General features: G+C 46.5%; 1 protein-coding gene across 1 annotated transcript; it reads left to right on the top strand.

Annotated features, from left to right (window-relative positions):
• The first annotated feature begins 7,204 nt into the window (after window positions 1–7,204).
• On the top strand, window positions 7,205–12,843 carry KRT1 (keratin 1). Its single transcript, XM_001098182.5, has 9 exons — window positions 7,205–7,869; window positions 8,868–9,082; window positions 9,401–9,461; window positions 9,881–9,976; window positions 10,146–10,310; window positions 10,442–10,567; window positions 11,120–11,340; window positions 11,872–11,906; window positions 11,999–12,843. Exons 1-9 carry the CDS (start codon window positions 7,264–7,266, stop codon window positions 12,382–12,384), a joined length of 1,911 nt encoding a protein of 636 aa, XP_001098182.2. The 5' UTR covers window positions 7,205–7,263; the 3' UTR covers window positions 12,385–12,843.
• The last annotated feature ends 12,505 nt before the right edge of the window (window positions 12,844–25,348 follow it).

Below are 25,348 nucleotides of genomic sequence, written 5' to 3'. Positions count from 1 at the left end.
CTGTCTGCCCACCTTTCCCTTTTCTGCCTGTCCCCTGACAGGCCTGCTGCCAGGATAGGTGAAATGGGGAGAAACTTCTCAGAGAGAATACAGGGGTGTGCTTGGGAACAGAGTGTCTTATCACTACGGGTTGATACGATGTTTGCAGTTAGCTGCCACATCCCCCACAAAGACTTCTGGAGGGGCGTGCCTGGGAACACAATGTTTTATTCATATGGGTTGCTGTCTTATTCCAATGAATCCCATATCCAAATTCCATCAATATTGCTTTAGGAAGCTACAACAAATTTGGCTCAATATAAGAAGCACCTTTCTATTGATCCTAACATGGGAGAGACTACCTGGGGAGTGATCAAATTTCAAGCAGAGATTGGCTAACCGTTTGGCAAGAGGTTGAGGGCGGGAGTGGAGATGGGTGGGGATATGTGTATGAAGGTGTCTCACATCTTTGCTGTACTGAGTTCACGTGGTGGAGCCTGAGAAAAAAAATTCTACTCTCCGTGTTATATGGGAAGAATAAGGTCAGGTGCCAGCGAAAGCTAAAGTCACAGAGAGGCCAAGGGCCCTAGCCAGGATTGTAAAATGAAGCTAAGTTTTCTGGCAGCACAGGGTCTATTACAGGGTGTGAGTTTGATTTTCCCTGGGGTCATGCGTGTTTGATACTCTAAGGGGATCCAGGTTGGCTCTGATAAAAAGCGCAAAGGTAAAGCCAACCACAGCTCACCTTTCTCATCCTCTCCTGAGAACAAGTTGGGATTGTCCCAGAAAATGTGGCCCTGACTTTTCTCTTCAGAATTCCTGATTTTGTCCAGTCATGGAGGCCTGGGGGACAGATGGAGGGAATCGTGTGCCTGAATCTGAAGAATATTGGAATAGAGATTCCACAAGGCAGGGGCAGGAGAAATAAAGGACAGAGAGGAGAGGAGTTGGTCAAAGAAGTTATCTCAATGTCTAAATGAGTAGTCTTAATTTGAAGTTCAGGGCAAGAGGGAGTAACTCCAGGGACCTAAACAAGGAAGGCTAGCACTAAGACATGGAGGCGATTTCCTGAAACAGATAATATTTCCATCAGAGACAATAAGAAATCCCATTAGGAGAAAATGTCTCTCACTTTCAGCTCACCCCGGTGAAAACAACAAGCAATTCTATAAACCATGTAGGAAATGCCCACACGTGCAATATCTCACCTGAGTCCCACCGTACCTGGGAGTGGGGAGACCAGGTGTGGGGGTCTGAAGTCCTTCCAGGGACCACAGAGTTCTCCATCCCTGCCCGTGATCAATGCTATTCCCACAAGGCAGATACTTAGAGGGAGAGCCAAGCAGGTGCATTCATCAATCAAACCAAGAGGCTGGCAGGAGGGAGCAAGCACCTGGGTTGGTGAGAGTCCCAGGGAAAGGCCGCCAGCTACTCTTCGCTCTGAAAGGCAGGGTGGCAGGGTGGGGCACTCTGGAAATATAAATTTAATTCCACCAGCTTCTCATCCACAGAGATTTTGATCTGAGGACGTGGTGAACTGGAGGAGCAATCATTGACTCAGTAAAATTCTAACTCCATCTGACCTTGGACAAGGTGCGCGTTTCTGGGCTGGGAAAGTTCCTGGTCTAAGGAAGAGTCTCTTGAGAATGTCATCTCTTTTCAATTACCCAGCCCTTTGGCGCAGGATGCATCTTCAAATTAATGAGCCATTTGCTCATTAATTGGTCCCAGGGAAACAAGTCCAACAAATTACTGGGCATTACCCTGAACTTGAAGGTCCCTCTTCAAGGTTTCCCTGGTTGTATCAGCTTTCCGATCAGTCTGGGAAATGGATGTCTTCAGGTTGATCAATGCTGTGTTGCAGGGCTGGCTAGGAATTTGGGGTATTGGGAGGTTTTCTAGCGTGGAGGACCGGATCCGAGTGGCCCAATCCCAAGCCTGGAAGGGTTTCCAAGGGGCTCTAAGTGTGCATTCTGGCCTCCACGCCTGTCCCTGTGTGCTCAGCCCTCAGTGTTTGTGCCCCCCCCTGCAGAGCAATCACTCTGCAGCGAGGGCAAAGGCTCCTCACATCTGGCCCCAGCTCCCTCCAGCCTCAGGTGTGCCCAGCATCCCTTCTTCCACGTGATGGCCCCTAGCTTTCCTAGGGCAGGTCCGTGGACTCCTTAAGGCTTTCTCTCACAAGATGAGGAATGGGCCCATCTCAAGAGCTTAAATGTCCTGTTCCAGCCTTTTCACTGTTTCCAGTAAAGCAGGGGCTTGTTCTAAAGTTGTTTTTTTTTTTGTCTGATTATTATATCGGCTTCTGGGTTCTCTCAAATGCAAGAGTGAGGGAAAAATCTTTCCTTTTTTCCTTTTTTGAGATGGAGTCTCTCTGTGTTGCCCAGGCTGGAGTGCAGTGGCATGATCTTGGCTCACTGCAAGCTCTGCCTCCTGGATTCATGCCATTCTCCTGCCTCAGCCTCCAGAGTAGCTGGGACTACAGGCGCCTGCCACCACACTGGGCTAATTTTTTTGTATTTTTAGTAGAGACTGGGTTTCACCATGTTAGCCAGGATGGTCTCGATCTCCTGGCCTTGTGATCTGCCCACCTCAGCCTCCCAAAGTGCTGGGATTACAGGCGTGAGCCACCACGCCCGGCTCCTTTTTTCTTTATCTATCCTCTACTATGCTTCAGTTTCCCTGGAAGGTACAAAGAGCCCCCTTTTTACAGAGGAAGGAAACTTAGGCTCAGAGATGGTCAGTGACCTGCCTAGAGAAGTGCAGAAGCAGGAGTGGAGCAGAGCCCAGGCCTGGCGGCCTCCATGGCACGGAGTAAGATGGGCCCCACCGCCTCTCTCCTCCACGCTCATCTTTGTTTTCCTCCTTCCTGGCTTCTGCTCTGCTCCAGCCTTGCTAGTGAGTGACTCCTGGGGACCTCCTTCTTTGCCGTCTGTCCTAAATAAGGCTGCCCCTCTGTCTGCACCTCTCCCTCCTACGTAAGAAGGCTTGGCCCCTCCTCTGCTGCCTGGCTGCTTTCAACATCTCACCCTACCTCCCCATTGTCTGTGATTTCTCTGCACTCCGCCCAGGCCTCAGCTTTCCCCACTCCCCTGGGATTTCCCTGTCCCACGTCCCTGGTGGAGTCCCTCAGGGCTGGGTGGCTTGTCATTGCATGTCTCTCTTCACTCTTTTCTTGGTCCCATCCCACAAAAAGCTCTCAAAACATCACCACACCTGCTCCTGCCTATGCCCCACAGCGAGCCCCTGGCAGCCTCATCTCAATGATCAGTTCTGGGTTGTGTGTGTGAGTCCTTGGGTGGGGGTGTTTTGGTACTCTGTAATCCAGCACCGCTGGGGTAACTCTCAAGTATAAGGGGACATGTGGGATGCTGGGAGGGCATCAAAAGACACAGGGGACTCAGTCTTGCTTTCAAAAGGCTTACAGAGCGATTGAAGGGCCAGGAAACACACAGCACATGCATGAAAATGAGCCAAGCAATGCATCAATATGTACTGAGTCTGGCAGCAGCCGAGCTTGGAAAAAGAGACCAACAGAGCACTTGCCTGATGTGGATTGAGGAAAACTTCCTGTAGGAGATGGCATTTACCTGCAAGGCCTGATGGACCAAAAACAGATTCAGGACCAAATGTTCAGGAATTGAGATCTTTGGTGGCCCAGAGCTTGACTAAGGGTAGGGTTTTGTGGCAAGTTGCCGAGGCAATCAGAAGACTTTTCAGAGAAGAGAAGAGTAGAACTGGGCTTGGAAGACAGAGAGGAACAGGGATGGAAAGGGAAGAAGAGGATTGAACAGTCTGGGCAAAGCATGAGAGTGAAGTGGTCAAGGCGTGAGGCTGGGGGAGTGGGTGAGCAGGGCAAGATGTAGGAGGTGCGGGTGGTGTGAGCAGGCCGATGACAGAAGGAGCCCATGCGATGCAGCGGGCTTGGACTCTGGAGTGAGGCAAGCGTGGCTTGTCAGTTACCTGCTGGATGACCTTGGGCACATATTTCAACCTCTGTAAACCTAAGATGCCTTTTCTTTAAAATGGGGCTAAAAGCTCCCACCACACAGACTTTGTGTGGTATTTAAATGCAATGTGGTTCCTAACAACATAGTTGCTGCCTGTAGATGTTAGTGTCTCTTTCTCTCTCATTTTATCTTTATTTCATAAATGCACAGTACATAAGTAAGCCAGGAGAGAGTGTGTGGCTCACACCTTTCCTGCATGTGGTTTTTCATATCCCACACACCCACCCTGATCCTGGGGACATCACAGGAGATGACGGGCCTGGTCTGGCAGCACTGCAGCTCCAGCTCTGTTGGGCTGCCTTGAAAATGGGCAGTGGAAAAAGAATAGGAGTTTGATTCAGCGATGGGAAGAGTCTCAGGAATTGACTTATGACTTAGACTTTTTTTTTTTTTTTTTTTTTTTTTTTTACTTTTTTGGGCCTGTGCTCTCACTTCTCTGTGAGGCAGGTTAGATGGTGTGACCTTTGCGGCTCCATGGATGGGAGCATTCTGTAATTCTCTGTGTACTCGTTTACAGGGCCCAGTTCCACTTGCCTGTCTTTGAGCCTCTTCCCAGTTTAGGAGGAATATCACTTGAATTGAAATCAGAAAACCCAGGTTCTGGTCCCAGATGTGTCTTTTCCTAGCTGGAGTGTCTCGAGGAAGCCACTTAGTCTCTGAGCATCAGTTTTCTGTTTCATGAAATGGGTTGAGAACAGCTAGACTGCCCAGTTCTCAGGGCTCTTGTGGGATGCTCTTTGTGTATGTGTTTGGTGGGGTGAGCTGTGCAAATGTAAGCTATGGTGAGGTTTACGGCACTTATTCCTTCTAGTCCTGCATTTCTCCCTTCTCACAGGAGCACCTGGAGTACGTTTTGCAGCTAAGTTGTCTACCAATTCCCTGACCATCCAAACCTTTGATTTTTCTGTGTGTCAGTTTCTTAGTTCAAAGATGGGAGTGTGGATCACTGCCAGGATCTGTTTTTGGCTGGCACACACATGCACACAAACATGTGTACACACACATACTCACACCCCTCCAAAATGCTAGAAGGAATCGATGGCGCAGAACAATATGTCTCATGAGGGAGTATGCTGAACTAAAATAATTTTGATTGCCTGTCAGAAAATGATTAGGCAATAGTCATTACCATGTCAAGACTGTCCCAGTCTCCATTGTTCCTAACAAGACCTGAATTACTCATTCCCTAAAGAGATGGTTGGTTTAGCAGCCGAAGGATTTTAGTGCTAGGACAGAGTCCCAGATAGCAATGCCATGGAGATGGCAAGGGAGCAGGGTAGCGGGGGAGTGGTGAGGGGCACTTTCTGGAGGAGGGTATAAGGCAAAAACTGTGGGAGGAGAAGAGGGACAAGGCTCAATGTGAAGAGTGCAATGGAGAGGACAAACACAGCCAGCCCGATTCAGAGTCACAGAGCAATGGGATCAGATGATCTTCACAGACTCTCTTTCTCCCATAGATCTTGCACACCATAGTGGAGACTTCCCACGTACATCTATGGTTTGCCACTTACAGAATTGCTTGGAGCCAGCTGAAGTTAGAGCTGGTTTCTTCCCTTTGAGTCTTCAATTCTGTGTTTATGTGCAGGCCTGGAGACCACGCCAGGCTTCTAAGAAGTCTTCAAATGAAAGTCTGCGTGGGGTTCTGGTCTGTCCAGATCTCAGTGCCACTATTATCCACTGACATTGATCAAGTGCTGCTCTCCAGGAAGGCCCCTGAGGTTTCCTGGTCCATTGCAATGCATGCCGGGGGCTCTTGCACTTGGGTGGAAGTAAAATCTCCTCACTAAACTCTGCACCACCAAAATCCCCTTCTCAGAATGAATTGAAGAAACATTTTCCAAGTGCTTGCATGTGCGAGGAGCCAAGGATTCAGAGTGATAAAACAGGCCTTCTGCCCTCAGAACTCTCTGTGGTGGGGTACTTCCTGTGCTGTCTGGCTTTACACACAGCATGCAGAATGACTTGAATTCAGCTGCTGTGCTGTCGTACAACATGCTGTTTAGGATCTTACACACGATAGCTAGGTATCTTTGCTTCAAATCCCAGCCACCCCACTTACCAACTGTGTAGACTTGGTCAGGTTGTTCAACCCCGTGTCTCAGTTTTCTCATTCTACAAATGGGGAGAAAAATACCATCTATCTCAAAGTTGTGAAAATTAAGCAAGTTAATACATATGTGCTACGTAGAACAGTGCCTGGTACATGGTCAGTTTTTGATACTGTTAGGTGTTATCATTATCATTATTATTACCTCCAGAAACAATTTAAACTTCTCAGATCAGGCTCTCCAGATAGCTCTCATTGTCCTCCTTTCCAAATCTGCATTTATTTCTCCCTCTTTACAGTCCAGTGTGAGGCTTAAATCACCCGTCAAGCCTCACCTCTACCCCTGTGCTTTACAAAATGTCCTAGAGCTTCTGTCTACTCATCTCACTGCTCTGTGGGCTTTTTCACTCATGGGTGTTTGCATGCTATCCGTTGCCACCTGTTTTCTGTTGCTGGTGTCTGTCTCCTGCTCCATCTTTGAAGAAAAGGAACAAGAAAAGTAACAACTGAGAAACAGAGACAAAAAATTGTCTCTCCCTTCTGGTTCCTCCAGACCACCCACTCATCCATCTTGTTCAATGACAACTTCTCTTCCTTTAATTAATCAACGTGGTATATTTGTAAAGATCTTTATATTTATAAAAGATCTTTAAATTTTTTAGTTATTAAAGCCCTTACTCTTTGTCAGGGTGTAACTGAGTGAGCTCTGGAGTTTGGAAGGCAGATCTTAGAAGTGGGCCAGAGAGCTCCTTCTGAGATCCAAGCATAGGGAATTGCACCTGCTGTGCATGGTAAGACAGTGTGCTTGGTAGCTCACAAGGGCAAGGTGAGAATGGAAACTTTCATACCTTTGTGATGGGGGTTATGAAATCCTACCAAGAAACACCAGGTATCAGATGTGGGGTCCTGTTTTCCCAAAGCCACAAATGCTTGAAGGAAGATCTTGTGTGATAAAATAATTACCACATGAACCAATTTTGCATGCACAGCAATTCTGAGAGCCCATCCTGGGAGCTAGGTGTGTAGTGTTTATCGTATTGTTGAGGCTCGTAAAAATCTTGTATGGCTGCAGGCAAGCCAAACCCTTGAGAGGCACTGCATCTCCGCTGACTCTGGAGGACCAAGCCCAATTGCTTCCCTGTATATAAGGGGAAGTGTCTATGCTTGGGGTAGAGGAGTGTTTAGCTCCTTCCCTTACTCTACCTTGCTCCTACTTTTCTCTAAGTCAACATGAGTCGGCAGTTTAGTTCCAGGTCTGGGTACCGAAGTGGAGGGGGCTTCAGCTCCGGCTCTGCTGGGATAGTCAACTACCAGCGCAGGACCACCAGCAGCTCCACACGCCGCAGTGGAGGAGGTGGTGGGAGATTTTCAAGCTGTGGTGGTGGTGGTGGTGGTAGCTTTGGTGCTGGTGGTGGATTTGGAAGTCGGAGTCTTGTTAACCTTGGTGGCAGTAAAAGCATCTCCATAAGTGTGGCTAGAGGAGGTGGACGTAGTGGCTTTGGTGGTGGTTATGGTGGTGGTGGCTTTGGTGGCGGTGGCTTTGGTGGTGGTGGTTTTGGTGGTGGTGGCTTTGGTGGTGGTGGCATTGGGGGTGGTGGCTTTGGTGGTTTTGGCAGTGGTGGTGGTGGTTTTGGTGGAGGTGGCTTCGGGGGTGGTGGATATGGGGGTGGTTATGGGCCTGTCTGCCCCCCTGGTGGCATACAAGAAGTCACTATCAACCAGAGCCTTCTTCAGCCCCTCAATGTGGAGATTGACCCTGAGATCCAAAAAGTGAAGTCTCGAGAAAGGGAGCAAATCAAGTCACTCAACAACCAATTTGCCTCCTTCATTGACAAGGTGAGTTTCTCTGCTCAGTGCACTGGTAGGGCTGCTGCTGGTCCACTTGGGACTGGTGCAGTCAAAATACATGTAGGTTTGAACCTCAAGTTTCCATGTTTACATGGTTAAAAGGATGTTTTGTGGAATGGTCTCCTGGGAGATATGTTAGAAGCATGCTTGTGAATGGTGCTAATGACTCTCTCTTGGACAAAGGGTTCTGTGGTCTACCTAAAGATGGATCAGTGTGACATTAACATTTAAGTGTTTTTTATTCAGCTCTTGAGCTGAATTGGGACTCATATCTGTTGAATGAAGATAATAGAAATGGGGCTAACTGAACTTTCCAGGGTGCAAGTGAGAACCCTGGAAAGGTCTTCCTAACCATAGAAAGGGAGCTGAGTGTGAACATAGTATAGAGTATTAATGTAGCAGAAAATATGTAGTAAGTCAGTGCCAAACATCTTTTGCTGTCAGAGGGGAGCTCTGCCTTGTAATAATTTTACATTGGTACTGGATGAGGCTAGAGCTTTTTTACACTAATATCTCCAAAAATCAGTTCTAAAAAAACCCAGATAAACCATTTTTTAACTTTTTGCTTAATCATTAATAGTGCCAATCCAAGCTTATCCACAACAAATTTCAAATCCAATTTTGAATTTTCCTGATATGCTTTTGAAATGTGTGTGTGTCCTGGGGATGTAAACCAATTTTTATGGTAATATACCTCACAAAATTTTGGAAGGCAAATCTCTTAAATACCAAGCACCTATTTCGAAACATAATTGCAATAATTCTGTACGTACTTTGCTATTGGTATTTGTTTAGTTACTCCCTTCCAAGCCCTCTCTGAATTAACGAGTTGGGTTTTGTTATGCAGATGATGCTAACTTGATCATCTTCTTCCTATTTATCTGTCATGGTCAGAAGATAGGAACTGAAGTTTTTTTCCAAATGAGGCCTCCATGGCTATGGGACCCCTTTTCTGTATCAGGAGTAATGGGGTCTTGTGTTTTTAGGTGAGGTTCCTGGAGCAGCAGAACCAGGTACTGCAAACAAAATGGGAGCTGCTGCAGCAGGTAGATACCTCCACTAGAACCCATAATTTAGAGCCCTACTTTGAGTCATTCATCAACAATCTCAGAAGGAGAGTGGACCAACTGAAGAGCGATCAATCTCGGTTGGATTCAGAACTGAAGAACATGCAGGACATGGTGGAGGATTACCGGAACAAGTAAGGGACCCTGTCTGGGCCATTCTTAATTCTTGCTCCAAAAGAGTTCCAGAAAGTGATAAGCTAAGATCATGAAGCAGTATGTAGCTATGTCTTTTCTTAGGTTAGAGGCACATCAATTTGGCATTTTCAGAAATCTTCATTTTCTCAAGAGATGGAAATAGTTTAGTGGTTTTATTGCTCAGTAGAAAGGAGTGGCCAATATGTCCCAGGTTCATAATAGAAAGGCAGTGATAGGCAATGCCACCTTTAGTCTAGAATGCTGGACTTCAGGTCTTACCCCCTCTGAATCTCCTAATTATTTCTGCTTTCCTGCAGGTATGAGGATGAAATCAACAAGCGGACAAATGCAGAGAATGAATTTGTGACCATCAAGAAGGTGAGCAAATTCTGTACAATGGAACTCACATTTGAAATAAATAATGGAAGAGAGTCTCCAATTACTAAGCAGAAAGCAGCCATGATATGGAGAGCCAGGGAGTAGACCTGAGGAGTATCTGGAGTGGGGCTGTATTTTCACATCATCATGGACCTAGACTGATCCAGACACTTGGCTTCTCCGTGTTTCTCAGCACCTTACATAGTAGGTGGAGAGGCAGGTTCTCAGCAAGCCAGGCGCACTCCCTTGATGGTGGTGCTATCTGGGGTTGGGGCAGTCAGGGAACTGTGATCTACCTGGGGTAAAAAGGAGTGGAGTAGACCCAAAGCTCCTTTTTTGCTTGGAGAATCCCCTTACAGGTAATGAGAGGGAGCTGCCCTGGAGAGAATGTGCCTTCATGATGCCCTTTGTTCCTCTAGGATGTGGATAGTGCTTATATGACCAAGGTGGACCTTCAGGCCAAACTTGACAACTTGCAGCAGGAAATTGATTTCCTTACAGCACTCTACCAAGCAGTAAGTCTTCCAGTTTCAACCAAGTTTTTCTAAATGGAGAGTTTTTAAGTCTGACTCCACCACGATTCAGAAGAATAGATATTTATCTTTTATCTTCTGACTGCTTTCTCTGTCTAAGTTGTTTTTTGTTTCAGTGTTGTAAGAGTCACTAACCTATTATGTCTTGCAGGAGTTGTCTCAGATGCAGACTCAAATCAGTGAAACTAATGTCATCCTCTCTATGGACAACAACCGCAGTCTCGACCTGGACAGCATCATTGCTGAGGTCAAGGCCCAGTATGAGGAGATTGCCCAGAAGAGCAAAGCTGAGGCTGAGTCCTTGTACCAGAGCAAGGTGAGTGGGCTGAAGGCCTAGCCAGTTTCCCTGAAATGGCTTGTCTTGCTATCCTGTGTTATCTCATGTATGTGTGTCTGCGTCATGCTGAGTTCTGCCCACATTTAACAAATGCTATCTACCATCTTTAGTATGAAGAGCTGCAGATCACTGCTGGCAGACATGGTGATAGTGTGAAAAATTCAAAGATAGAAATTTCCGAGCTGAATCGTGTGATCCAGAGACTTAGATCTGAAATCGACAATGTCAAGAAGCAGGTATGTGCTTCCTCCTTCTAGCACTCAGCTGCATGGAATGGGGGTAACCCTCAGGTAAACGGCGAGTGCTTTCTTAGTTTTGAATCTTGAAATTCATACCGAGGCTACATTATTATCCCTGGTTCCTTTTGTGACTATACTAGTTTCCAGAATGCAGCCATCATGCTGGGTTCTCTTTAAGGAAATCTGTGAGAATGGCCTAATAGAGAAAGATGGAATGGTCAATGTGAGCGATCTAGCCTATGACCCAAAGTGGACTTAAGAGTTGGGGAGTGACAGGAAGCACAGCCAGGAGGTTTTAGAGTAGGTGTTTAGAAGAATGTCAAGTCTGTAAGGATTGTAGGAGCCTTATTCAGGGCCAAGAGAGGCTGTTGAGTTACCCCTAAGGTCTTTTAAGGAAGTCAACATGGTGATGCATTATCCCGTGTGATATGACTTAAGGCCAAGTGGTTCTGTTGGACTCATTATTGGCCTCACTGGAGTGGGGAGACCTGGGATGAGGAGGCCACGGGGGGAATGCATGTTATGAGAGGATGTCACATTCTTTTTCAGATCGCCAACTTGCAGCAGTCCATCAGTGATGCAGAGCAGCGTGGCGAGAGTGCCCTCAAGGATGCCAAGAACAAGCTGAATGACCTGGAGGATGCCCTGCAGCAGGCCAAGGAAGACCTGGCCCGCCTGCTGCGCGACTACCAGGAGCTGATGAACACCAAGCTGGCCCTGGATCTGGAGATTGCCACCTACAGGACCCTCCTGGAGGGAGAGGAAAGCAGGTGAGGAAGGGATGCTGGGAGTCGAACCTCTTCTCATGGTCTTCCTTCCTTGCAAGCTGACTGTTGTTGAAGACGCAACCATCTGACTGCAGCTTGTCCTGGGTATGGGGAAATGAAAAGTACACGGAGCAGGGGGAAAGACCTAGTTTTACTTTGGGAGCTGGAGTTCCAAGCTGTTTATTTTTTTTCTTCTAGGGCTGTAACATATCTAGAAAGAGCTTTGAGGTGGAGCAAATTATTCTATATCTGGGCTGCCTCAGATGGCAGCTGGCCTAAAGTCAGCACCTGTAGAGGGGGCCTTCATTGGCTGCAAGGCTCTTGTCTCATTTATATGAGAATTTCTCCCTGTTTGGCCCTTGCTGAGAAAAATGACAGGTTTGGGAGGCCTGAGGGAACTGGGTTAAGTTTCAGATCAGGTGCACTGGAGCAGCCCCAGACAGGGAGAGTCTTCAAGGTGGCGGAGCGGGGGGAATGGGGAAGGGGTTTGTGAAGCTGGAGTGTCCTGAGGAATTTTCTTCTTTTCTCCTACAGGATGTCTGGAGAATGTGCCCCGAACGTGAGCGTGTGTAAGTCCAAGCGGATTTCTTAGGGGCATGTGCAAGCTTTGTTGGGTTGGAAAGGGAGTTGAAGTTGAAAATAACTGAGCTTCCTCTTGCAGCTGTGAGCACAAGCCACACCACCATCAGTGGAGGTGGCGGCCGAGGAGGTGGCGGCGGGGGCTACGGCTCCGGAGGTGGCAGCTATGGTTCTGGAGGTGGCGGCGGCGGCGGCGGCCGTGGCAGCTATGGCTCCGGAGGTGGCAGCTACGGCTCCGGAGGCGGCGGCGGCGGCCATGGCAGCTACGGCTCCGGAAGCAGCAGTGGGGGCTACAGAGGCGGCTCTGGAGGAGGCGGCGGCGGCAGCTCGGGCGGCCGGGGCTCTGGCGGCGGGAGCTCAGGAGGCTCCATAGGCGGCCGGGGATCCAGCTCTGGGGGTGTCAAGTCCTCTGGTGGCAGTTCCAGCGTGAAGTTTGTTTCTACCACTTACTCCGGAGTAACCAGATAAAGAGATACCGTCTGTTTCGTTAGCTCTAGTTCTCCCCAGCATCACTAACAAATATGCTTGGCAAGACCAAGGTCAATTTGTCCCAGCCTTACTGGAGAAAAGAGCTATGGTTAGTTACACTAGCTCATCCTATTCCCCCAGCTCTTTCTTTTTCTGCTGTCTCCCAATGAAGTTTTCAGATCAGTGGCAGTCTCAGTCCCCTGGCTATGACCCTGCTTTGTGCTTTCCCTGAGAAACAGTTCAGCAGTGACCACCACCCATGTGACATTTCAAAGCACCTTCTTAAGCCAGCCAGAGTAGGACCAGTTAGATCCAGGGTGTGGACAGCTCCTTAGCATCTTATCTCTGTGCTGTTTTGGTTTTGTACATAAGGTGTTAGCAAGTTGTTTTTCTTTTGTGGAGAGGTCTTAAACTCCCCGTTTCCTTGTTTTGCTGCAATAAACTGCATTTGAAATTCTCCATGTGTCTCAATCTCCCTTGTTTACGGCACTCTTTAACCTGGATGGGTGTTTTGTGAGGTAAAAGAAGATACTAGAGCCACATGGCATATGGGAGAGTCATGCACACAAACATGAGAAAAATGCAGAGGTCAACCAGGCAACATTTCACCAGATTAGAATCACAGAGAGAGAGAAAGCACTTTCCCAGACGGTGGGGACGTCATGGAGAAATGGAGAGACTGGGTGGCAGATTTTATTCATTTGAGAAGGCTTTCTTGAAAAGGGCAGTGAGCAAGCAGGTTGGGAGGGAGAGGTGTGGCATTGAGAAGAAGGGAGAGTATGGCACGAAAAAGTAATTCTTCACGTGGAACAGCCAGTAAGGAGGGGCATGAGTAATATAGGGTCAGCAGTAACTGCAGCCAGAATACAGACTTTGGCTTGGGGAGTTCAAGAACTACGAGTGGTAATAGAGAGTTAGATTTTTCCATTTCCCTTCTCTTTTTGTGCCATCATTCAAAGCTCTGCCTAATCTAAGAAGTTCCCTTGTTGACACATATCTCATACTTGTAAAGTAGTACAAGAGAATAGCATAGTGGCCAGAAGCATGGACAGTTGAACTCAGATATGCTTGGGTTTGAATCTTACCGTCGCCATTTACTAGTTCTGTGATACAGTGCAAGTTACAGACATCTCCGCACCTCAGTTTTAGTATCTCTAAATTGGGGATGATAATGCCTTCCTTGTGGGAATAGTGTGAGGATTGAATAAGATGAATACACATAGCTGAGCACATAGTAAGCACTCAATAAGTGCCAGTTTCAATGATAATAGTGATGATGATGATGATGATGATGATGATGATGTAACATTGCTTGTTGGACTCCATACAGCTCAGTAGATGCTTGCTCAAAGAAACAAGTTACCATCAATTTTGTAATGATTCTATGACATGAAAAAAGCAGTCAACTTCTCTGAGGATCAATTTCCTTAGCCTCCAATTAGGAAAAGCCTTCTTAGCTCCAGAGTCCCACAGGGCTAATGGAATAAGGAGAGAATAGATCACACAAGTATTATGCGAACACAACTCAGGTGAGCTCTATTCTTCCTTCTCAGTTATCCCTTCTGTAGGGACCTCAGTGTCCCCTGCTGTCTTTCTATGTCCTGACCGGGAAACACAGAGTGCCTTGGCTACTCCATCATTTGGCCAGCTGCATGCTTTCCTCTGCACACTTGAAGCAAAGCTGGGTCTCGGACATTCTCAGGCACTGACAAAGCTGTTTAGTTGTTGCTAGGAAACACTGGGAAAGAGCCCTTTTGTTGAACACATAGAAACTAGCTTTCGCCCTGAGCCAAATTTCTTAAACTCTTCTATAAAATTCCATAACCTGACTCCTTAACTGCAGGCATACCCAGCTAGAACATTCCTCATCTCCCTGTCCACTGTGAGAATGCTGCACTTCACTCTGAACGTTTGGTCCCCCTTTTAAATACTGCACACTGATCACCCTGGCGTTTAGTGCTTTGTTTTTTTGGAATCCCACCTGGCTCCATTTTGGGATGGTTTGGGGCACTTCCTCATGGAAATTCACCTGCTCTCACTGTCAAAGTGAGTCCAGCAGTGGGTTTGGCTGGATGAAACACCTTCACCACGTCCATTTCCGTTCGAACTGATGTGAGAATTTGAAAAGCACTATGGTGGAGTAGAAAGAACAAGGAACTGTACTATTTAAAGGGCAGGTAAAGAAAAGGCATCTATAGCTTATAGGATGTGTGGATCTTTGGATGTGATTTGGCCATCCTGAGCCTAAGTTGTCTTGAGGGGAAATGGAGATGAGAATATTTGCCTCTAGACATCAAGAGGAAAATAAATATAATGTGAAAACATTTGTGAATTGTGAATATGTTATATAAAGAAGTAGCTGAAAGAATTAAAAGGGAGTGACAAAAAAGTAAAAGGCAGCTGGCTGCTCAGGGCCTCCATGGGGGGATGTATCTTGATGTGGTCACTGTGGCTCAGTGACAGCTCTGCAGGGACAGGAAATTGATTTGTTAGTGCACCCAAAGTTGAATCTGCTCCTGAGTACTGATTTATGGGAACCAAACACACAAGAGATGATGGTTGTGTCAATCAGAAAGTCCATGCATTAGCTTGTGGGGAAACACATACTTTCAATGACTGAAATACCATCCTGTTATCAAGAGATCTGGGAAACTAAAGTAGTCACAAGTGCTGGCTTGATCTGTGGATTTAGAACAATGAAAGTTAAGTGGCCTTGAGGGAGATGATTCACTCTCCTCCACAGAAGAGCTGACCTCTGGGGTCAACAGATATAACACCTCTCTCCGAGGGACGCTACTGAATGAACACTGACGTGTTCTTACACTTTGGCCCACATTTTCTAGATTTTTTCTTAAGTTACAACTTTGTTTAGTCACATTTCAGTACTGGGAATGCTCCTGTTTATCCTGTTTGGACTCGAGTTTTTATGGTAAGGTCATGAAACAGAGAAAAATACAATTTGCAGGCAAACTTACCAAGGCTTTTAAGGTTACAAGGATTAAATGAAAACCCTGTGTAAGTCAGTATATATTGAAGAAGTAAACTGAGTTAGACCAAACGCCAAAATGCACCCATATCAGAAAGACGATAAAGGAAGACTCTGGATTCAGTTCTGTTCAAACATTTTCTGCACAAATACTGTGTATGAGGAACTGGGCATTGGGGAGACAATCATGAGTGAGACGTGGTTCTTGCTTTCAGAGAGCCTAGAGACCTGGGTAGTAGCAATGGTAGAGATACATACAAGACACAGAAATAGATATGCAGGAGTATAGATGATGGAAAGTGATGCTTGGCAGGGCTTTAAAGAATGAATCAGAGTTTTTCAGGCAGACCAGGATATTCAAGGTAGAGGGAATCATATAGATAAGGACATGGAAGAGTGAAATTTCATGAAGTAGTTGAGCATCTGAAGAAGCATGGAATTAGTGACAGAAATGATGTGGAAAAGATATCCAGATCCAATCAAGAAGGGCCTTGTAGGCATCCTGTGGAGTCTGGACTTTGAATTCTGGGTCAGAGGTTCTCAGATGGGGTTTTCATACCTATTGACTTATTAGACCTACTATGTACGGGTCCATTGGAAGGGAATGGGGTTGTCTTACTGCTAGTGGAGTAGGAATTGAGTATGGACCACAGCTTGTCTTGTTTCCAAGTATCCCCTAAGAAATCTGGTCTGCTGATGGGAGATCTATTTATCGAAGTGTCTTTTTCCCTCAGGAATTTTATGTCTGAAACAGCTGTCATAGGTGAGGAGGAACTGGTAAAAGGACTTAATAAGAGAGTGTCATGGTTAGATTGGTGTTTTGGAAAAATCAGCCAGGGCAGATCGAAGAGGTCCATATTGGAGGCAGGAAGACTTAGGAGACTATTGCAAAGGAGAAGACAAAAGACGATAGGGACTTGCACTTTAATTCCAGGCGTTAGAGGTAGTAGAAGGTCAGAAATGACAATATGCATTACAGGGATAGTTAGCTGTCATATCATTAGGACTTGGTGACAGATTGGACGAGGATGCGGTGGGGTGAGGCAAGAGGAGAGTCCACATTCCTGGTCTGGGTAGTAACAAAGAATCCAGCAAGAGGGCTTGTGGGGAAAGATGCTGAGTTACGTAGCAAGTGCATCTGCTCTATCCATGTAATGAATGGGGCTAAAGGTGTAAACTGAAGAATTATCAGCATTTGGAGGGTAGAATAAATCATCAGATAACTCAGGAAGAAGGAGCAGAAGGAGAACTACTGATACTCCCTGGAAGGAAAACCAGAAGTAAATGGGAGAAACTTGCTCAAATGGACAAAGTTTAACAGACATGAAGCTGGTCAGAATTCCTCAGGGGCCATCCACCAAAGCTACTGAGATCCCCAGATCTAGTGATACCTCCCCAAACCTTAGACTGTACTCTTTCATCCCTAGGTAGTCTAGTGTGTGTTTGAGGCTTGGTGCTTATCCTGGTAACAATACTCAGCAGGAGGGCAATCTACAAGGGCAAACGTGGGGTTAAAGTTCTCCTGTTCCCTGCCATGAGTTCCCTTTCTCTGTGGCAACCACTCCCCTCACTTTCTTGGGTGTCCTTCAAAAGGTATCTATGAACATGCAAGCAAAAATGTACATATATGTTAATTCTCTTTTTCCAGATATCTTGCTACTCTGGGCTTCCCACCACAGCCAACTTGATCATCTTCACCCGGATGGGATTTGAATTGCATATTCTTTAGCAGATAGGCCTTTTGGAGTCTGACTGTGGCTTCTGTCCATACATTACAACCTATGACTCAATTCCTGGATTTTTCTTTTCCTTTTTTCTTTTTTTCTTTTTTGAGACAAAGTCTCGCTCTTGTCACCTAGGCTGGAGTGCAATGGCGCGATCTCAGCTCACTGCAACCTCCGCCTCTTGGGTTCAAGTGATTCTCCTGCCTCAGCCTCCCAAGTAGCTAGGATCACAGGCACCTGCCACCATGCCTGGCTAATTTTTGTATTTTTAGTAGAGGCAGGGTTTCGCCATATTGGTGAGGTTAGTCACAAACTCCTGACCTCAGGTGATCCACCCACCTCGGCCTCTCAAAGTGCTGGGATTACAGGGGTGAGCCCCCAGACCTGACCAGTTCCTGCATTTTGTCCTTACTTTAGGATATCTGCAGGCATCTCTTCTCCCTGGGTCTAGATCCATGTGCCTCCCCCATAGCAGAACAGTTAGAAGGACAGAATCTCACCTTCAGCTGGTTGGTCAATGGAGTCATGGGGCTCCCTCTGGGCCATGCTTCTTTGTTGAATGGCCCCAACATTGTAGCCATCAATTCAGTGGCTAGGCTTCCTTCCATAACTGATCAAAGTTTTTTTTTTTTTTTTTTTTTTTTCCATAACTGTGTGGCTCTTACACAGCCACATCTCTAACAGAGCTTGGGGATTCATCTAATTCTAGAGAGAACAGACTTCCCACCTTTTCTCATTCCCACACACTAACTGCCTTCTCTCCAACAACTCCAGGCCTAAGACAGCCACTGAGGGTCCGTGGAGAACAGCAGAATCCAGCAGTTCTCCCTGGACCCCTTGCCTCTCAGATCCTAATCCTAGTTCAGCCCGAATCTGCTATCCCAACTCCTTCCCATGGGAAATCTTCACCGGCTCCGGGGGCTGTTCTCTAGCACTTTGGGAGAGAGAATTCCAAATGATGGTCTTGAGCTGGAGCCTGTAGTATTCTTGGAATTTTAGGAGGTACAGGAAAGACTTCATTGGAATGGGGACCTTCTGTTTGTCTTTTGGAGGGACCACGAGGAAATCTCACAAAACTGCCCAGTTCTATCAAAAACTGGTGTGAAAATTTTAACAGGGACTTTATGGATATTGATAAAACTTTCTTTTGAAAAGAATATTCTTTATTTAGATTAGCAGTTCTAAAGGTATCAGTCTCATTGTCTCTTGTCTTATAACAAAAATTAAAGTAACACCCTTTACTGTCAGGAAGAAAAAGAAAAGCATAATTATATTGTAATAACACATAATTTTTAAAAATCCCCACTGTAATATAAAGGAGACAGAAAAGGAAAAAAGGTATAATATCATATTATATTTCAACCTGTAAGATCTTAGGTGGAACTGCAATGGAAGACATAATGAAGCAGTCAGACGTTTGTGCCTATAGGTAAAATCACCATGCATTAAACCAGCTACAAATGCAGGTGGATGTAGGATGTCTGTGGACAACTTAAAAACTCTGGTAGTTTTGCCATTGATGACACAATTTTCCAAAAAAGGTAAAAAACAAAATAAAACAAAAACAAACAAACAAAAAACTCCTGTAAGCTTCTGATGAAAAGAAATATGATCTTCTCTCTATTTATACAGTAGTTGTAGTTCTCAACCACTCAGTGTACCTGAAAACTGTGCTGAAACTCTGCATCTGTATGTGATACAGAGTTAGGTTCTGGGTTCAATCATTATACATTATGGGGCACTCGAAAGCTGGGCAAGAGGCCTAGCATAAACTGGATTCTGATCATTAAATGCCAGTCACAGCTCCCCATGTCACAGCGACAAGCAACAACAACAACAACAACAACAGCAACAACAACAACAACAATGCATCCGCAGATTTCTGAAAGATTTCTAGACAATATTGCTGCTTTAGGAAATTTTTGTGGCTGGGGACATTTTTAGAGCATCCAGGGAGAATAGGTACCTATTTTCAACTGTACTTGTTTGTATATGTGTTTGTGTGTGTGTGCGTGTGTGTGTGTTGTGGGGAAGGGTTGTGGAAAGCATATGTTTCCACCTGAGAGTAGATTATGTGGACCCCTGAACTGTGTAACTAGTTCTCCATTAATTTCAGTTGTATTTGCCATCAAAGTAACTTATTCTCTCTCTTTTTTTTTTTCTTAAAGAGAGATGGGGGCATCAGTAACAGAACGCAGGGACCATTGTGCCTAAGGATTAGACAATGAAAGGGCAATCAGTTGAGTCCAAAGGAGTCATCACTGAGGATGAGAGAAGTGAGAGAGCATGGTGTCTTGGAAACCAAGAGGCCAGCCCATTTCCATCAGCAGCCAGAAGGAGAAGTCAATGTGAGTCGTGGAGGAGCTGCAAGTTGAGACGAGTCTAGAAATAGGGACCAGATTTGGGTAGGTGACAGGGAGGAAGTGGCACTATAGGCCCCTTTCCTGGTGAAGGGGGCATGGATAATAGTCTGACTACAATTAGAGGCCAAAAACGTGGTCTCTAAAATTGCCCAGTGGGCTGGAGCCTTGTGCTGGGTGAAAGGGAGAGTAAAGATGCCCACAAGACATCTGGGTGGTGCCAGCAAATTTATTTGTTTGTTGAAAGATTGGATCCTCACGATGCCCTGGGATGCTCTGTGTCACTGTGTTTGCCCCTCCCATATCTGCTGGAGGGAACCTGACACTCCCTGCCAATCCATTATCAGAAAAATGGTGCAGTGTTAGTCAACTTGCAACCTTCCCGAGTTCATTTGGGTTTATCCCCACCCCTCCCAGGTGCCCACGCCCGGTTTCCAATCTGTCAATAGGCCCTGCGTATTCTCTCTAGTCAGTATGGAGTGTCCTCTGCTGGTACAAAGGCTCCTCTACACACAATGATGGTTCCTGTGATGGTCACCACAATATAGCCGCTCCCAGGGAGGGTGAGGATGAAGATTACATAATTCAGATATTTCAGAAAGCTTTCTGGGAATAATAGAAAAAAAAGACTTCTCTTGATTCTGTTCACAAGTTGTAAAGATGTAAGGAAGCAGCTAAATCCTTCCTGATACAAAGAATCTTTGATCGTGGGAGAAAGCTCTTGTCCCTGGGTGTTGAGCTCAGTCCTGAGCATCTTGGAAGTTCAAGTGACCCACTGAAAGGTTAATGTGAGCACAGAGTCAAGAACTAGAGCAGAGAAGGGACTGGAAAGAAGATCAAGGAAGATGGCTGAGGGTGGGGTGTGATGATTTCTTCCTTCCTTCTCTCCCTCCCTCCCTCCCTCCATCCCTCCCTCCCTCCCTCCTTCACTCTCTTTCCTTCCTTCCTTCCTTCCTTCCTTCCTTCCTTCCTTCCTTCCTTCCTTCCTTCCTCCCTCCCTCCCTCCCTTCTTCTTTCCTTCCTTCTTTCCTCCCTCCCTCCCTCCCTCCCTCCCTCCCTCCTTCCTTCCTTCCTTCCTTCCTTCCTTCCTTCCTTCCTTCCTTCCTTCCTTCCTTCCTTCCTTCCTTCCTTCTTTCCTTCCTTCCTTCCTTCTTTCTCTCTTTCTGAGACAGGGTGTTGTTTCTGAGAGCTGGAGTGCAGTGGCACGATCTCAGCTCATTGCAGCCTCAACCTCCCTGGGTGCAGGTGATCCTCCCACCTCAGCATTCCAAGTAGCTGAGACTACAGGCACCCGCCACCGCACCGAGCCAATTTTTGTTCTTTTTGTAGATATGGGGTTTGCCATGTTGTCCAGGCTTGTCATGAACTTCTGAGCTCAAGTGATCTACCAGCCTCTGCCTCTCAAAGTTTTAGGATTACAGGCATGAACTACTGTACCTGGCCAATGGTCACTTTCAATGAAGATAAACCACACCACATAAACCACACCATAGTTCGTAGGGAAGAGGGTCAGCCTCTTCTTGCTTGGAAGTTACAGGAATCACTCTAAAGAAGAACTTTCACCCTGGCCCAGTTGCCCGATAGTGCAGGAGCTGTCTTGTGAGATGAGTTAAGCTGCATTGGAGAAACAAGTAGAAGGGTCTTTCCCAAGGTACGGGCACTTGAGCAGAGAGTCCAGCCCCGGTTCAGAAATTCGACCATTTCCAACCTGGAGATCCCAAGGCTGCCTTATTTCCCCACTATCCTTGCAAGTCCTCCAGATTCTTCTTTCTCTCTCTTTTTAATTTTCTTTCCCAAGATTCCTAGACTCAACTCCCAGAATATTTTGAGCAGTTCTTTTAAAGAGCATAAAGGTTTGGTTCTGGTTTGACCTGATTTCATAGGTGTTTTGGTGAACATTTTTGTTTGTTCAGTTAAAAAATGTCAGAGTTCGGCCGGGCGCGGTGGCTCAAGCCTGTAATCCCAGCACTTTGGGAGGCCGAGACGGGCGGATCGCAAGGTCAGGAGATCGAGACCATCCTGGCTAACACGGTGAAACCCCGTCTCTATTGAAAAATACGAAAAACTAGCGGGCGAGGTGGCGGGCGCCTGTAGTCCCAGCTACTTGGGAGGCTGAGGCAGGAGAATGGCGTGAACCCGGGAGGCGGAGCTTGCAGTGAGCTGAGATCCAGTCACTGCACTCCAGCCTGGGCGGCAGAGCGAGACTCCGTCTCAAAAAAAAAAAAAAAAAAAATGTCAGAGTTCAGTTCTTGAGCAGGGGTTGTTTATGATGGATTTGGTTCAATCCTGCTCAAGTTCTTATTGTGTATACTCCGTAGGGGTGTTGACAGGTGGGGGTCTGTCATGAAGGAGAGGCCAGCCTGAGGCTGCATGTGCAGCCCACCTGCCTCAGCCTCCCGAGTAGCTGGAACTACAGGCATGTGCCACCATGCCCAGTTGTCATGCAGTTCTGTATAACTTTAGAAATTTTCCAGCTTTGAAGGAGCTACATCTTCCAGCCACCTCATAAGGATGTTTAAAGGGGAGGGGTGGGAAATAGTACAAATGAAATTACTGGGATGTATTTTTATCTTTACTGAAAAATTTCACAAACGGCCTAGTAACCATATGAAAGAAAATCAAAATGAACAGAAAATTCACCTCAACTAAGAACTATTAAGTTTTCCTTTCCATTCTAGACCCTCTTCCTATGTAAAGATGAATGAATGCAGCTGTAACCTGAAAGTAGGTATAGTTATTAGCGTGCATTTTAATATTGATCATCAACATTTTCTTCAAGATCCAGTTAAATGCCAGAACTTCTGTGAATCCTACCCTCTCCCGCAGGGGAAAAAACATTCTTTTGTGTTCCCATCCCATTTTACCTGCCTGTGTCCTGGCATTAATAACAAATATAGGAAGCTGCAAGTATGTCTGTTCCAATGATTTGTGTTGTCCAAAATGGGTGAGTGAGTGGTGGGGGCATGCCTTATTTATTTCTGATTATTTCCAACAAAATACGTTAAGAATCCCTCAACAAAGCAACACATGGCGTCCTTAATTTTGGGCCCCTTGGGTGAGGAATCTTGTCCTAGAAAAGCACATTCAAGGGTCTGAAATGTGCATTTATTGGCTTTACTGGGTGTCTTTTCACCTGCCTAGACCATATTTCCTTTGGTGAAGGGGTTATAAGGGAGCTGTCTCTGGCAGGCTGAGTTCAACCGGCCATTAGGAGTAGCTATGTCTGACCAATCCGGGGCCAGGGAAGGCCCTTGGTGACCATCCCTACCTAGGGAGACAAGTAACTAGCAAGGTGAGGGGATAGGGACTGGGAAGGTTTAGGGCCCAATCTCTTAGTAAAGACCTCAGGGGGTAACAATTCTCCTAAGTGGGATCCCTGGGTGGGGTGGGAGTATAGTTTATTGCATGCTTCACCAGGGGACAATTTCTGATGGGGTGAAAGTGGGTGTCACAACAGTAGGTTCTAGGAGAACTGGACAGGGAAAGCTAAGTCAGGATGGCCTCACCTCTGAGGTCTTTCTAGGGATGCCCTGGGACTCCTGACTTCAGCACAGTGCCTTACTTTTTACTAGGGAGATGAGCAAAGGGCTGTCGGAGTTCAGCCACAGCCATAGACAGGTGCTGCCAGCTGTATCTCTGGGATGAGTGGCCTTTGGGATAGAAGACTGAGTGCCATCCCTTTTCTTTAAGATCTGTCCTTAAGGTCACCAAATGTAGAACAGGATGATTAAACATGCATAAGGACATCTGACCTTAGTTTAAAACCTTGTTTGGTATGATTTCTCCTCAGGACAGCTGTCTTGCCCAAACACCTACAGACATTGAGAAGATTCTCCTGAGATTGCATGGGACAGAGGCCAGGCCCTGTTGGGGTGAGCTGGATGGAGGCAGGCTGGAAGCAGGTGGCAGGGCCATCAGAGTCCTGGCCGAGAATGTGCACAGGACACCTGTCATGGGCATCTGTTGGAGATTGAGTGTCAACCAGTTTCTCATCTGGGTCAGGCTTAGGGGAGAGGGTACTGTCGTTCTCCAAATACACCAAACTTTCACACATATTTATGTTGTTAGGTCTTTGCAAATGTCTCTCCACTTTCCTGGAGTTCCTTTCTCTCTTTTCTGTGTGTAGACTCTAATTCATCCTTTAAAAGCCAGTTCACAGTTCCTCCTTCCTTGACTCCTGTCTCACTTTTCCATTTATGTTTCCTTGCTTCTGGCATATGATGTCCAGCAGTGTCCTGGAACCAGCCCCCACCAGCTCATGAAAGCCAGTTGCCTGCTTTTCTTCCTAACTCCATGTTCAGTAACACCATGTTGATTGCTTGAGATCAACCATGGTAGATATATTTACTCCACAGAAATGAGTACCTATGGAATAATGAGTTTCTTGAGGACAAGGACTGTCTTCTTTACCTTTTCATCCTGAAGATGCAGCAGAATGTGTACTCTACTGCAGTGATTAGTGAGTTTTTGTTGGTCAATGAACTGGACAGAGTAAGCACTGGAGGAATACAGGAAGGAGGGGGCCACATCGCACCAGGGTCATCAGTCAAGAGGAGAGAACATCTGAGTTGAGTTGGGTCTTGGAGGATGGGTTGACGGTAATTGCGGGGAGGTAGATGGGATCCCTGGGGATGTTACCAGTTCCAGTGCAAGGGAACTCTTGTCTGAGAAGAAGATCCTGTGAGGCAAGCTCCATCTTGGATTGTAGTCACCTGTCTACATGCAGAGGTATGCATGAGACAAGGTCTGAGATGAGGCCATCCTGCCCCTCCCTTAGCTCTAGGTCCTTAATTAACCTCAATTATATGGACAGTGCGAAAGTGTGCGGCAGGGCATGTTCTTAGCTTAGTTTTCCGGACCCAACAACCCAGACATTCCTACCCTCCACATTACTGCTCTGTATGCAATGGAGTAGTTGGTTAGTCCCTCTTGTTATCGGTCTTAAGTTTCTGCTGATGCCAGCACAGTTGATTTCCTTTTGTTCTACACCTGGTGGAGCTGGAAGAGCATTTTAGACAAGTGGAGAACATGATATCTGCCTCCATGTCCCTGAAGGAAGAACAAGCTGATCCTGTAGTTGCAACCATTCATTATTAGCATTCACAGATGAACATTTGGGTGTCTTCATTCACACTGTGCTAACTACTAGGGTGTGCTTGTGAGCGGAGAAACCCTGCTGGTTCCAAAGGGAGTGCCCTGTTTTTGGCTGCGTTCTCCTCAGTAATCCTCTCTCTTGGCTTGATAATGGATAAACAAGGTTTCCATGATGAAGACATAAGGTTTTGAGGCAAGGTGGTGTGGCAGGAGCCTCATGCCACCTCATTGGCACTTCTGACCTACCATGTGCCACCATGGAGGGATGCACAGCTGGCAGGACCAGGGCAAATGTAGTCCATCCTATAGTGGGACAGTCATCAAGTTGTGGTTACTAGGGGCCTGATAAAGCAAGGATTGAACCATCTTGCCCCTGTACCCACCCTATTAGCTCCTTTCCCGGCCATCCGCAGGGATGTGAATAGGAGGAGCAGTTGGTCTGATGCCTTAACAGCCCTGGGGGAAGTATGGCAATGACAGATTTAGAAGTTGTAAAGGATACAACTCCTATTTGCTTCCTATTTTCCATTATTATGGGTAATTGAGCGTTGACTGCAGTATTTATTAAGCCCCTGACTTTGGTCTACCTGAGGCCTTTTCTGGCTCTGAAATTCAGTGCTGTCAGGCTGGTGTGGCGAAGTGGAGGAGCTGCAGGGCCGGGCTCCTGCTCAGTTACCCTTTAGTCATGAAGCCTTGACAAGCACTGAACTCAGTGTCTTCATCTTAGAAATGCAGATGTCAGCCACGGTGGTTTCTACCACGTCTTTGAGCTGTTAGCACAGATGCCAGAGTGGGGTGGA

The sequence above is a fragment of the Macaca mulatta genome, chromosome 11 (assembly GCF_049350105.2).
Source record: "Macaca mulatta isolate MMU2019108-1 chromosome 11, T2T-MMU8v2.0, whole genome shotgun sequence".
NCBI classification, from domain to species: Eukaryota; Metazoa; Chordata; class Mammalia; order Primates; family Cercopithecidae; genus Macaca; species Macaca mulatta.
Note: the sequence above shows the minus strand (reverse complement) of the source record. Positions and strands in the feature narration are given on the sequence as shown.

Coding starts and splice junctions, on each gene's coding strand:
- KRT1 (XM_001098182.5), top strand. CDS start 7,264: ATGAGTCGGCAGTTTAGTTCCAGGTCTGGGTACCGAAGTGGAGGGGGC. Junction 9,083..9,400: donor GTGGAGGATTACCGGAACAA/GTAAGGGACCCT, acceptor GCTTTCCTGCAG/GTATGAGGATGAAATCAACA. Junction 11,907..11,998: donor TGCCCCGAACGTGAGCGTGT/GTAAGTCCAAGC, acceptor TTCCTCTTGCAG/CTGTGAGCACAAGCCACACC.